This window comes from Squalius cephalus, assembly GCF_949319135.1.
Source record: "Squalius cephalus genome assembly, chromosome: 19".
Classification (NCBI taxonomy): Eukaryota; Metazoa; Chordata; class Actinopteri; order Cypriniformes; family Leuciscidae; genus Squalius; species Squalius cephalus.
This window is the reverse complement of record NC_137140.1, coordinates 30,936,834-30,949,470: the sequence shown is the minus strand read 5'-3', so window position 1 is coordinate 30,949,470 and position 12,637 is coordinate 30,936,834. Positions and strand designations below refer to the sequence as shown.

General features: G+C 37.3%; 1 protein-coding gene across 1 annotated transcript in view; it reads right to left on the bottom strand.

The window, feature by feature from the left end:
• Positions 1-4,795: 4,795 nt before the first annotated feature.
• cdh12b (cadherin 12b) overlaps positions 4,796-12,637 on the bottom strand; it is a 148,440-nt gene continuing 140,598 nt past the window's right edge. Inside the window, exon 12 of the mRNA XM_079851466.1 lies at positions 4,796-6,104. Within this exon, the coding sequence (XP_079707592.1) occupies positions 5,581-6,104 (524 nt within the window). The 3' untranslated portion in view covers positions 4,796-5,580. The remainder of the gene's footprint in view (positions 6,105-12,637) is intronic.

Sequence of the window (12,637 nt, the reverse complement as noted above, 5' to 3'; positions counted from 1 at the left end):
CAAATTATGAAATTGTTAAAGAACTTCAGAAACGAATTAAATATTTGGCTGGTATACAGCATTATTTATTTTATTTAATTTTTAACAATGTTGGGTAATATCAAAGCTATACCCGAGACCATTGTCCTTACAAATAATTTAGAAACTTCAGTATTTGTAGATTGTGGCATGTGAATTGAAGCTTGTTCAAAGTAGATTCTGGATATGAAGCATGCAGAACAAGGAAAAGACAAAGGAGAGAGTGACCGATTGGATAACATGATTAAGTATTTTCAGAGTGTGACTTTAACATCACAAGGACAGGAGATTTGAACGTAAAAAAACTCAGATGGGATGAAATTCTAATTTACCTTAACATTCATGCACACATTCACACACCATATAACCCCCCCGTCCCCTGTACAACCCAGATGCCAGAGGACTTAAATTAGATTGAGTCTGAGTGTTTTGCCACAAGACAGGATGGCATAAAGTGTCTGGTAAAGAGTGAAAACAATAACAAAGCAGGACAGAGTTCAGGGGAAGGTCTGTGTGCTGACCTTCACAACAGAGCTGTAGAGAATGTGATTCTTCTTCCCTGAAAGAATGGTTCCAGAGAGACAATAAATATGCAGACAGGTTTCAAGTTATATTCTTTCTTATAATGTCAGTGTCTGTGCAGTAATCGACAATACTGATGTATTGTATATTGAAGGCCCTGGTTTTGCTACTTTGGAATACAGACACATACAATATGCACATTCAGCATCATGCTGTTGTTTGCATATGGTTAATGAGCTTGATTTATTGTAAGTTGCAATTACTTTGTCATTTTCCTGATTGCTAAACCTGGAGGCCAGAGCAACACCTTGAACTCTTCATCGTGTGCCTCAAACCATTCCTGAACAATGTGTGCAGTGTGGCAGGGTGCATTATCCTGCTGAAAGAGGTCACTTTCACCTGGGAACGCCATTGTCATGAGGGGGTGTTCCTGGTCTGCAACAATGTTTATAGCCGAACCTATGGGTCTCCCAGCAGAACATTGCCCAGAGCATCAAACTCGGGTCCATTGGTCCTTGTCAAAGTCGCTGAGATCTTAATTCCTGCCCTTTGCATTCTGCATCCAAAATGTTGATTACAAGAACTGATTGTTTGCTTATCTAATCAGACCTTAATATTTTGCCTTGTTTTGTCAGTTCAACTTAGAAAATGTACTTCATGTGGTAACATCTTCAATAACTGGTTTTGTTGAAATGAAATAAATGATTTAAGACCACTGATTATAACTGAATTCAACCAACTGTTTGAAGCATATCAGTTGATGTAACCTCCAGCAAGGTAAAATGACTTAATAAGTTTGATATCATCTTTTTCGTTTTATGTGATGAAAGCCTTTTTCCACCTAGATGTAAATTCACTCAAAAAATGAATTAATTTCCTTTCCTTAATTTAATTGAAGACATTTTTACACACAACTTAAATTAGCTTATTCAAATGAAATCAGTTGAGTTGGGTCAACAGTATCGTTTATCATTATGCACAATATATATAATGAAGCATTAAGCAAAGACAGAAGTCTAGCAGAACACTGAGTGCTCACAGCCTGAGCACAAGCAATACTCTTCAGCACAATGGCGACCGGAAACAAATCAGTAACAGAAACTCCTCTGAATGTTCAACATTACTGAACATTAAACATTAAGATCGTATAGAGCCATCGCCACCAATGGTCTCTACGATCTACTTTGGATTATGATGCTTTTGGGAAATGCAGCCCTGGGCAGTGGATCTGTAGTTCCCAGCATAAGCTTGTTTGGAAATGGCCTTGTAACCCTTCCCAGATTGATGGGCAGAAACAATTGCTTCTCTAAGATCACTGCTTCCTCCTTGGCATTGTGTTAACACACACCTGAGTGCTCTAGACCATAAAACTGCCAAAACGTCTGCTTTTATAGAGTTGGTCTCACTTGCTAATGATCAATTAATCAAGGGCATTTGATTAGCAGCCCGGCTGTAACTTAACCTCTAAATTCCTATGGAAGAAGAATAGGGCGTACTTAATTTGTCACACATGGCTTCTCCATTTTGTCTTTATTTTTGTTAAATAAACCATGACACTGTGTAATATGTCATGTGCTATTGTTCACCTGAGGTTGCATTTACCTAATTTTAAGACCTGCCAAGGACCAGGGGCCTCATTTATAAACGTTGCGTACGCACAAAAGAAGGCGTACGCCACTCTCTACGCAATAATTGGTATTTCTAAAAAGCAAACTTGACGGGAAAATGTGCGGTCCTTCACGCATGCTCTCACCCAGGCGTACGCACAAAAACGGGTGAAATGAGAAATGGCGACACCGTCGGCAGATGGAAGAAACACGTGAAAGTGTGTGAAACTGTAGACCGTTGTGTAAAAGAAATGGCAATACTGCCTCTCATAAATAGCCTAACATGAAGACTTCACAAAGCAAGTCTTATTAACAGCCTACAGCCGTTTGATCGATTTGCAGTGTAAAACAAACAAAATCCAACGAAAATTACAACAGAAATGCAAATGAACACATATTTGCGAAAAGAAAAGTGAAATATGTTCTGCAATAATATTGGCATGTTATGCAATTCATCCTTATGAATAATATGGTAAACAGAACGAAATAATGTAAAAAACTGATATTCTCGTCAATGTGTCCGTCTGGCGGAGCAGATAGATGCAAGATAGACAGATAGATAGATAATTAGGGAGATATATAGATAGATAAATAGATGTATTAATTGTCCACTGGGGAAAGTTATTTTCATAGTAAAAATTTCTTCATCAGCTATAGGGAATCATGGTATTCATGCAAAGCCTATATGCCTTTAGTTTGTTTTATTTTGATAAAATAATGTATGACGTAGGCTATGTCTCAACCATTCAGAAAGCTGCAAGAAATTACATTTGCGCTGAACTATTTCCCATTTCCACGTAGATTAGCCTATAACCGACATCAGTAGCCTAGCTTGTCACACTCTGGCGATGGAGCGCTATAAACGCTTTTTTGCCTCGACTTTGATGTCTGACCATTTCTTTTTTATTTCAGCCACAGTCCGAGGTTGTGAGGCTACAGCATTTACGGCGTCTGCAACCTTTTGCCACTCAAGTGCCTTTTTGGCATTAGTAATGCCCACACTGTGCCCTTCAAACAACATTTTTCTCCTCTTTTCCACCTCGCCAACGATAACTTCTACTTCACATTGAGTGAAGTTATGTTTTTTGGTTTCCTCTCTGTGTTTGCCATGATTTCGCAATCGATGAATATTAATTTGTGGGCGTTTCACGGACTATTTATGGGCAACTATGGGCGTGACATGAAGCCGCAAAAGCTGCGCTACATTTAGAATTGATTGTGATTTATTAAGGGAAAACTGTGTAGGATGTGCGTGCGCACGGTTTTATAAATCCGAATATTTCTGTGCGTACGCACGTCCTATGTTTCATCCGTACGCCACTTATGACGCAAATCCTACGCAAAGTTTTATAAATGAGGCCCCAGATGATTTTTTATTATGTCCTGATATATAAACCATATATATATATATATATATATATATATATATATATATATATATATATGTAAACCATGCAAAAATAATAATATTAATACTATTTTTTTTATAATTACTATTTTTACAGTTAAAATTTGATCTCTAACAAGAAATAAGCACTGTATCAGATATTCACTCTTCTATCTCTGAAACTCGTTTCCTATCATTAGATGTGCAATAAATATGTTAACTTCTGTATGACACATGCATTCATGGTGCTTTTCCTCATTTATAAATCATTTTGGATACAAGTGTCTGCTAAATGATTAAATTGTAAATTTGAAAAATCCTGTCTTTCTTTGTGCATAAACTTACTGTACGTTATCTGCCCACAACATCCTAAGTGTTTCCAGCAATTGTGGATTCCTGCTGTTTAATGAGCTCCAGAGCTCACTGCAAAGATCAGCAGATTTTATCACTGTCCGACTTTCCCATGGAGAGAGTCATTAAGCAAATTAGTAACGACAGGTGCATTTGCATATTCATAGAGTGCCCTAGCCTAGATCATGCCCCAAGACAAACAAAGTAATACAAATGCAACCGGTACAGAGGTTTTCCATTGACATGCCTGCATGATGATGTTTGGTTTGGTTTCACAGCAGTCTGAGTTCATGACATATGAATAACTGATATAGAACGGTACATTATGAGCAAATTTTAATTAGCTCTACTACTACCAAATAAATTAACATCCCAGTGGATGAATAACCAAAATATCTGTTTACTATGGTAAATCCATCTCTTGTCTACTATTTCTGTGAAAGACAATTATTTGTATATTGATTGATTGCTTGTTCATCTGATAAAGTTTCTCTATTCTAATACTTGAATATCTATGGACTCATCATGGTTGTATTGCACAGAGACTGATGTGCTAACAGTGATATGGTATGTGTGTGTGTGTGTGTGTGTGTGTGTGTGTGTGTGCCTTGTATGCAGCCTTCTTTCATTGATTGGCAGTGTGTGATTCAAGAAATCTCCTTCCGACTCAGCAGACACCATGATAAGATCAAAGAGTATATTTGATAACCCATCTCATTTTCAGCAGTCTCTCTCGGCTCTGTCTGTTATATCACCATATCTCAAGCACAATCAGACCTATAGTTTGGGATTTAGACATTCAGGCATTGGGGACAAGTTGTTGTCTTTTGGATCTTTGGATTCTACACAAACCCAGACCAAGTTTAAGCAATTGAAATATGTTTTTTTTTTTTTTTTTTTTTTTTTTCTTCAAGTGGTGTTTATTTAAGAAAACTGTGTTTATTACAGGACTCAACTGTAATAGCTCATGTTTAGCCCTAAAGTAGATTTTTTTACAACAAGTACAAGTCTATACAAGTTCCTCTTGGGACTACAACGTCCATGTCCTTGTGAGGAGAAAATAATTATGAAAATCCTTGTGTCTTCAAAAAAATAAGAAATTCATATTCAATTTGAAATCATGATAAATAGATAAATACATAACAAAACGTTACAACCCGTCTCAACAGCCTCACAAATAAATAAATAGAATCATAAATAACATTCAACAAACATCTTTGGCCAAGTGTAGGCCCGTGTAGACAATTCCTCCTCAAAACTCCCTCCAACGAAGCTTCGGTTAGGGACGCCACTCATCCTTAAGAAGGGTGACAAAACACAGCTAAACCGTAAAAAGAACAATAACAAACCAACTCCATTGAGGCACTTTTTAAGGATGTCAGAAAAACTTTGCATTTCTATGTGGTTTTTTTTCCTTTCTTTCTTTTTTTTTTTTTTTTTTTTTTTGAAAATCAAAGCTGATTAAATACGACCAAAAAACCTCCAACATTAATTTACAGATAACCTGACGGCTGCATTTTATTCTGGCTTCCTTTATCCTCTCTTGTTTTGAGTGTGAAATCAAGGCAAACTAAAAAGTTCAATGTACAAAATAATACAATGAAATCTTGTAAAAAGAAAAGTCAGAGTCAAACACACATCTACATTTGTTTCAAAGCAAAGAAAAGAAAGAAAAAAAAACGAAAAAAAAAACCATCAGTGTTTGTTTTCAGTGGCGGTGCTGGATGTTACGTCTGATTGGCTCTCTGATCGTTCTCCGAATATCCCTGCGAGGGTTTTGAAGCGAGGCCCCCACTCGTTGAGGTAATCGTAGTCCTCCTCTGTATCACCCTTTACAGACTCTATAGAGCTTAAACTCTCGGCCACAGAGCCCTCGCCCTCATAGGCGTATGTGGCCAGCGAGTCGTATGGCGGGGCGGAAGTGTCACCATCGTGCTCTTGCAGCCGCTGACTGATGAAGTTGCTGATGTCAGCGCTGTTCTGAGAGGCTATTGGCCGCTGTGGACACAAACCCAACTCTGGCTTAACGTCTCGGCGAAACAGATTTTCCTTGATGACTTTGGGGTTGCGGAGGGTGCCCATGTCGAAGGCGTGCGTGTCCTCCTCGCCTCCTCCTTCATCATCGTAATGGATGACGTTGTCACGGATGTCCTCTTTGGATGTCATGAGAGTCTCTTTCTTCTTCTGCCGCCGAACCCCCACGTAGAGTACCACGATCACTGCAGGAAACACACAAGCAGAACGCAAATGAAAATACATCACCAGGAGGCTTTCAGAATGTGATACAACAAGGTCTCTAAAGCTCCCCTGAAATCGAAATTGTGTGGCTTTTAGTCTCTGACTGTCAGGTTTGATGTAACTAGTAATAGTGAATTAAGTAATATTTTTATATATATTTTTTATATATATATATATTTTATATATATATTCTTAATCTTATATAGATTTTTTTTTTTTTTTTTTTTTTTTTTTTACATAAATATAAAATATAAAAAATATATAAATACAATACAATTTGACTGTCAGGTTTGAGGTCAACTATCTATCTATACTGCATAAAACCATATTTTTTATCTTATACTGTTTTTTATACTTAAATTAATATAAAACAGATACAATTTTATACTTGTGAATTTTGTTTATAAATACAGATAAACATAGTGTATAATTACACACAGTTTTATACATTTTAAAAAGTTTTTCCTTCCTGGAATCAAAATAGGAAATATGTCAACAGGATTTCAGCAACTCATTCTGGGAGCTATTTTGTATATTTTTATTTTATTTTTGGCATATATTCAACAAGGTGCAGGTCCATACTGATATGATCATCATCATGCAGTTGCTCCAGATTTGTCTGCCATTCACCTCTGACCTCTGGCATCAACAAGGCATTTTCGCCCACAGAACTGCAGTTTGCTGGATTTTCTCTTTTAAGGGCCATTCTCTGTAAACCCTAGAGATGGTTGTGTGTGAAAATCCCAGTAGATCAGCAGTTCCCGAAATACTCAAGACCAGCTACTTGAGACCAGCCCTTCTGGCACCAACAACCATGGCACATGTGATTGGCTGATTAGATAGTTGCATTAATGAGCAGTTAAACGGTTACCTTATAAAGTGGCCAGTGAGTGTGTGTATATACTAGGGATGTCCCGATCCGATCACATGATCGGAAATCGGGCCCGATCACGTGTTTTCAGACTCGATCGGAATCGGACGTTACCTCCCGATCAGGACTCGGATATATATATTCTCATTATTTTTTAACACATCAATATTTATGCGGTGGCACAGAGTTACGCCGGTTTTACACTGCACGCGTTAGTAAGCAGCGCAGGAGCAGTGCGTATGGTGAGCAGGAGCAGGACACGTGCGTTTTGCTTTCACACTGGCAGCGTTTGTCACGCGCGGCTGAACCGCGGGTTGTGTAGGCTACAGACAGAGTACTCCATAATGGATAAGTTGGCATTGCTTTTTTTCGTTTTCAAATACATTTAAGAGAAAAGACTTGTCAAGAAGCTTATTTTATTAATAATTTAATTTATATAACTTTTGTTTCATCTTTGATTTTATTGTTATGGCAACAAGTTTGTTTTTGGACATTTGTTTTCTTTTTAAATTGCTGTTGGTCATTTGATCGACTGTTTAAAACACAATAGATATCATCAATGCACTTTTTGGATAAAACTGCGGTGTATTTTGGCCATGATCAATGTATTGTCACTTTAATTCAGCAAAAGCGGCGCAGCAAAAATAGACTCGGCGCCGAAACGATCGCGGCACTGCTGCTTCTGCTCTGCTACGCACTGCCGCGCCGCCTCTGCGCGCTGTGAATGCTCAAAGCCTGGTTTAATCTGTTAACATGGGCGGCGAAAAAAAATACGCGCTGCACGCTCTGCTAACAGTGCAGTGTGAAACCGGCGTAAGAGTTAGGAGTGTAGTTCCTAAAAGCACATTACTGGCTTTGTAAACACTGTAGCACTTTTATTTTTTATTTGTTTACATGCCTGCCGGGTATTTTAAGTTGAGGTGTTATTTGTTTATATATTAGACTTTTTTTATATTTACTGTTGCACTAAAGTCCAAAAGTGAAGAATTTATGTATTACTTGATTGTTCAAGCTACCTCACAGAAGTGCTCTGTTTGTTAACAGAGTTGTTGAATGTTAAAATAAGGTGAATTAAATAAAAAATAAGGAACATCCTGGATCTGTTTTTTCGCTCTTCTTTATTCTTTTTTTATGTATTAAGTATCGGATCGGGACTCGGTATCGGCAGATACTCAAAATCAAATGACTCGGACTCGGACTCGAGGGCAAAAAAACCTGATCGGGACATCCCTAGTATATACTGTACAGTATATACAGTGGGGAGAACAAGTATTTGATACACTGCCGATTTTGCAGGTTTTCCCACTTACAAAGCATGTAAGCATCCAGAAAATCACATTGTATGATTTTTAAATAATTAATTTGCATTTTATTGCATGACATAGGTATTTGATCACCTACCAACCAGTAAGAATTCCGGCTCTCACAGACCTGTTAGTTTTTCTTTAAGAAGCCCTCCTGTTCTCCACTCATTACCTGTCTTAACTGCACCGGTTTGAACTCGTTACCTGTATAAAATACACCTTTCCACACACTCAATCAAACAGACTCCAACCTCTCCACAATGGCCAAGACCAGAGAGCTGTCTAAAATACCTCCCAGAAGGAGTTGCTGTGCTGATTTTATTTCATTTTATTTTTCTGAATTTGAATAATGAAAAAAAAAAAAAAAAAAAATTATGTATTGAATAAGCATCTCACAATATATCTCACATGACTTAAGGTGCAGTCATATTAGCAACATTTCGGCAAAATGTTTTGTGGGCAAAAAAGGTACATTGACAATTGTCCATAGTGTATAGTGATCTACAGAGCACAGTTCACTCTGAACTCACTTTCAAACCAAGCGGCTTTCTGTACGTCAGTGCAGTGAATCCACATGACCAACATGACCAAGGACCCTATCATACACCTGGTGCAATGCAGTGCCAGGCGCGACGCGAGTGTTTTTTTGCTAGTTTTAGCCTGACGCAGTTATCATTTTCACGTCCTGCGCCACATTTTTTCATGCAGTGGTCAGTTTTGAGATTTTGGGCTAGTTTACTCCTTCAATATGTGTTCTTTCAAGCTGCTATAAAGAAAACATTATAAATATACATTAAGATGTTTATTTTATTACATTTTGTTTACTTGCAGCAGTAAGTTTCTCCCAAATTTACCAAGAAGTTAGCATTCCAACGGGACATGCAGAGTTCCGTCTGTTTACTGAAGTCTGTCATGACTGGTATCGTTGTAAAGTCTCCTGCACAACGCTATGTAACCCAAATATGGGCATATCCTTTCTATCATTAACCAATCGTGAATGTCCAAAGGGGGATTTAAAGCTAATGACGAAATCTCAAATCTTTAAATCTTTAATTAAATGCTATTTTCTCAAAATATTTTTTTTGTCATTCTCCAGTACAAACATCTCAGCCTATGTAGCACCACCAAACTTTCCAGTTATACACTTAGCAGTATTTTGAAGATATTTTCAGAGGGATTTGTAAATAAATCATACCTGGCCTGATTTATGTGACATTTTAATAAAAAAAAAAACGAAAATCAATTTTTTTAAGGATATGGACAGTATATTTTGATTTCCCAGGTAATGAAAGCATATATCCTGAAATCCCTCTGAATTTTTTTCTTGTGTGTAAACAAAATGAAAAAAGAATTTTGCACCTGACTTTATCATATGTTCAGATCTATCTACCGAAAATATATGCAAAATTGCGCATATTTAATGAGATAATGCATAATTTGCATAATTAAACATACAAATTTCAAAAACTTGAAATAATTTGTTTTTATATACTTGTGTAAGTAATCAACTGAGGAAGTTTCATGGTGATATCTATTATTTAAAAATGTTTCCCTATTCACCTGTTGTGTCTCGCCTTAAATAGCAAATGCATTTGTGCCCATTTGTGCGCCCATGGGTGTGCTCACTGTGCTGGTCTGAAAACGAGGTGTGTTCGATTGTTGGCGCGTTGCTATTTTGAGGCAACTGAAATAGAGGTGTGGTATTTTATTTATTTATTTAAAGCTGCAGTCCGTAGTGTTTCCTCTTTGTTGCTATCTCTGTTCAAAATCTGAATTTTCAGTTATTCGCGGAATTATCAACTTTACGTGGGTTGTGCCTCGGCACGGCACAGCACGGATGAATTTTGAGGAGAATGTGCGGCTGTCAGTCACAGCACCGGTGTGGATACTGTCATTCGCAATCACAGATTCTACTTTTTGGAAGTATGACCAACATAAGAATTTTCACCTTGAAAATGTAATCTGAACAAGTAAGTAACATCCACTTTTGTTCTGACCAACTAAGGGAAAAAAAGCATTGCAATAAATCGGGCTGATTAAATCTAACGATCGCTTATCTTTTCACGTCAAACCATGCAAATTATACTTTGTTCTCAAATTGTTAATGTTAACAACATCAGCATTGCGTACATTTGATGCCCCGATATTTATTCTTGTTTTCATATGGGCCTGGTTGCAGTCTCTTTTTTTCTGTAGCCACTCCAAAGTCCGAAGACTTTTGCATTATACAACAGGTGAATCTCCAGTTGTCACTGGTGATTGTCGTTTGAACCTTTCTGGATCTGCCATCAAATTGATAAGTTTAATTAAATCAAGTGCTCTGCACCTCCAACATCATCACACGCAATATAGCCTACTAGCCGAGACACCTTCTTTATGTGTACAGATGTGACGTAAAGACGCAAAGACATGCTTGAATTTCCTGCAGAAATCCACCAGTACCACTGGAATTAAAAACATTATTACAAGCTTACAGTTTTGAATCGAGCTAAGGAAAGCAGATAGTTTTGAACACTGGCTGGTTATGTACTTGCTCAAAAATGTATTTTGGATCATTTTTAACCCAAAAAAGTTACGGAATGCAGCTTTAAAGGGCGTATTAGTAATATACGCCTATAGGTGGGTTCACAACACGCGTACACTCTGCTTATTACACACACACCGCTTGCAAATTCCGCCATGTAAATAGCAATCCACCATGGCGTGCGAGCGCAACTGGCTTATAAAGGGAATGGGAAATTACACTCTGATTGGTTTATTGCTTGTTACACCCAAAACACACCCATTACTCATTAAGAGAAAAATATAATTAGCAAAAGTGGATTCAGACACGCCCTAAGTGCACTTGCGCCGTGCGCTTTCGACCATGCGTTTAGATCGTTAAAATAGGGCCCCAAATCTGCAAGGGGGAATCTTACGACCTTGGGTAAAATTCCCAATCATATGGATTCCTACTTGATTTTGTGTTAAATTGACGAACAGCTGTAAATGTGTCTGCATCTTTAGAAAAATATGCACAAATCGGTAAATAAAATCTGAAAATAATGATATCAAACATTTGAGTGATTTAGCTCATGCATATTTGTTTTCAGGCTAGGTCAAGCCAATATGTATGTGACAAGGAAAAAAAAACCCCAGCCGTTTAGCTCATAATAATTAGAAGGCGAGTCTTCCGTTCCTATAGCCACCGTATTGAGTGTTGTGATTTCTCCCATTTCTACGGGTGACTCAAATCGTTCTCATTATGCTGTCTGTACAATCAGGGAGTGAGGCAGGCAGAGGCCAGTGGAAACACTCACTCATTTAATCAAGATGACAACCCCCTCATTTGTCAGAGTTTTCCATGATTGGCAAACAGCTCCTGACTGCAGTCATCATTTAAAGACGGAATGAAAGCTGCAGCAGTAATGTGTGCCCTCAATCTGATGGACTCTCTCACCTATCATGTGTGACTATTTCAGAACCCAATTCCTCTCGCTTTATTATTAATTTTATATTGACTGGCCACAGACGATCCTCAACTAGATAGATAGATAGATAGATAGATAGATAGATAGATAGATAGATAGATAGATAGATAGATAGATAGATAGATAGATAGATAGATAGATAGATAGATAGATAGATGGATGGATAGATGGATAGATGGATAGATGGATGGATAGGTAGATGGATAGATAGATAGATAGATAGATAGATAGATAGATAGATAGATAGATAGATAGATAGATAGATAGATAGATAGATAGATAGATAGATAGATAGATAGATAGGTAGATAGGTAGATGGATAGATAGATGGATGGATAGATAGATGGATAGGTAGATGGATAGATAGATAGATAGATAGATAGATAGATAGATAGATAGATAGATAGATAGATAGATAGATAGACAGATAGATAGATAGATAGATAGATAGATAGATAGATAGATAGATAGATAGATAGATAGATAGATAGGTAGATAGGTAGATGGATAGATAGATGGATGGATAGATAGATGGATAGGTAGATGGATAGATAGATAGATAGATAGATAGATAGATAGATAGATAGATAGATAGATAGATAGATAGATAGATAGATAGATAGATAGATAGATAGATAGATAGATAGATAGATAGAACAGAGCCATGATCGCGACATGCTGTGTCTCACACTGTGCTGTAATGGAGATCTGGAGTATTTCATATATGTTCAGGAGGTTTCTAAGTACATAAGTTAACACCTGTACTATGTTTATTAGTATGCAGCAAATTAGAGGAAATTGCTATAAAAACAAATAACAAGGTTGTTTATATATAATCTAACAGTCTAGATCAGTGTCTGTGAGATGAC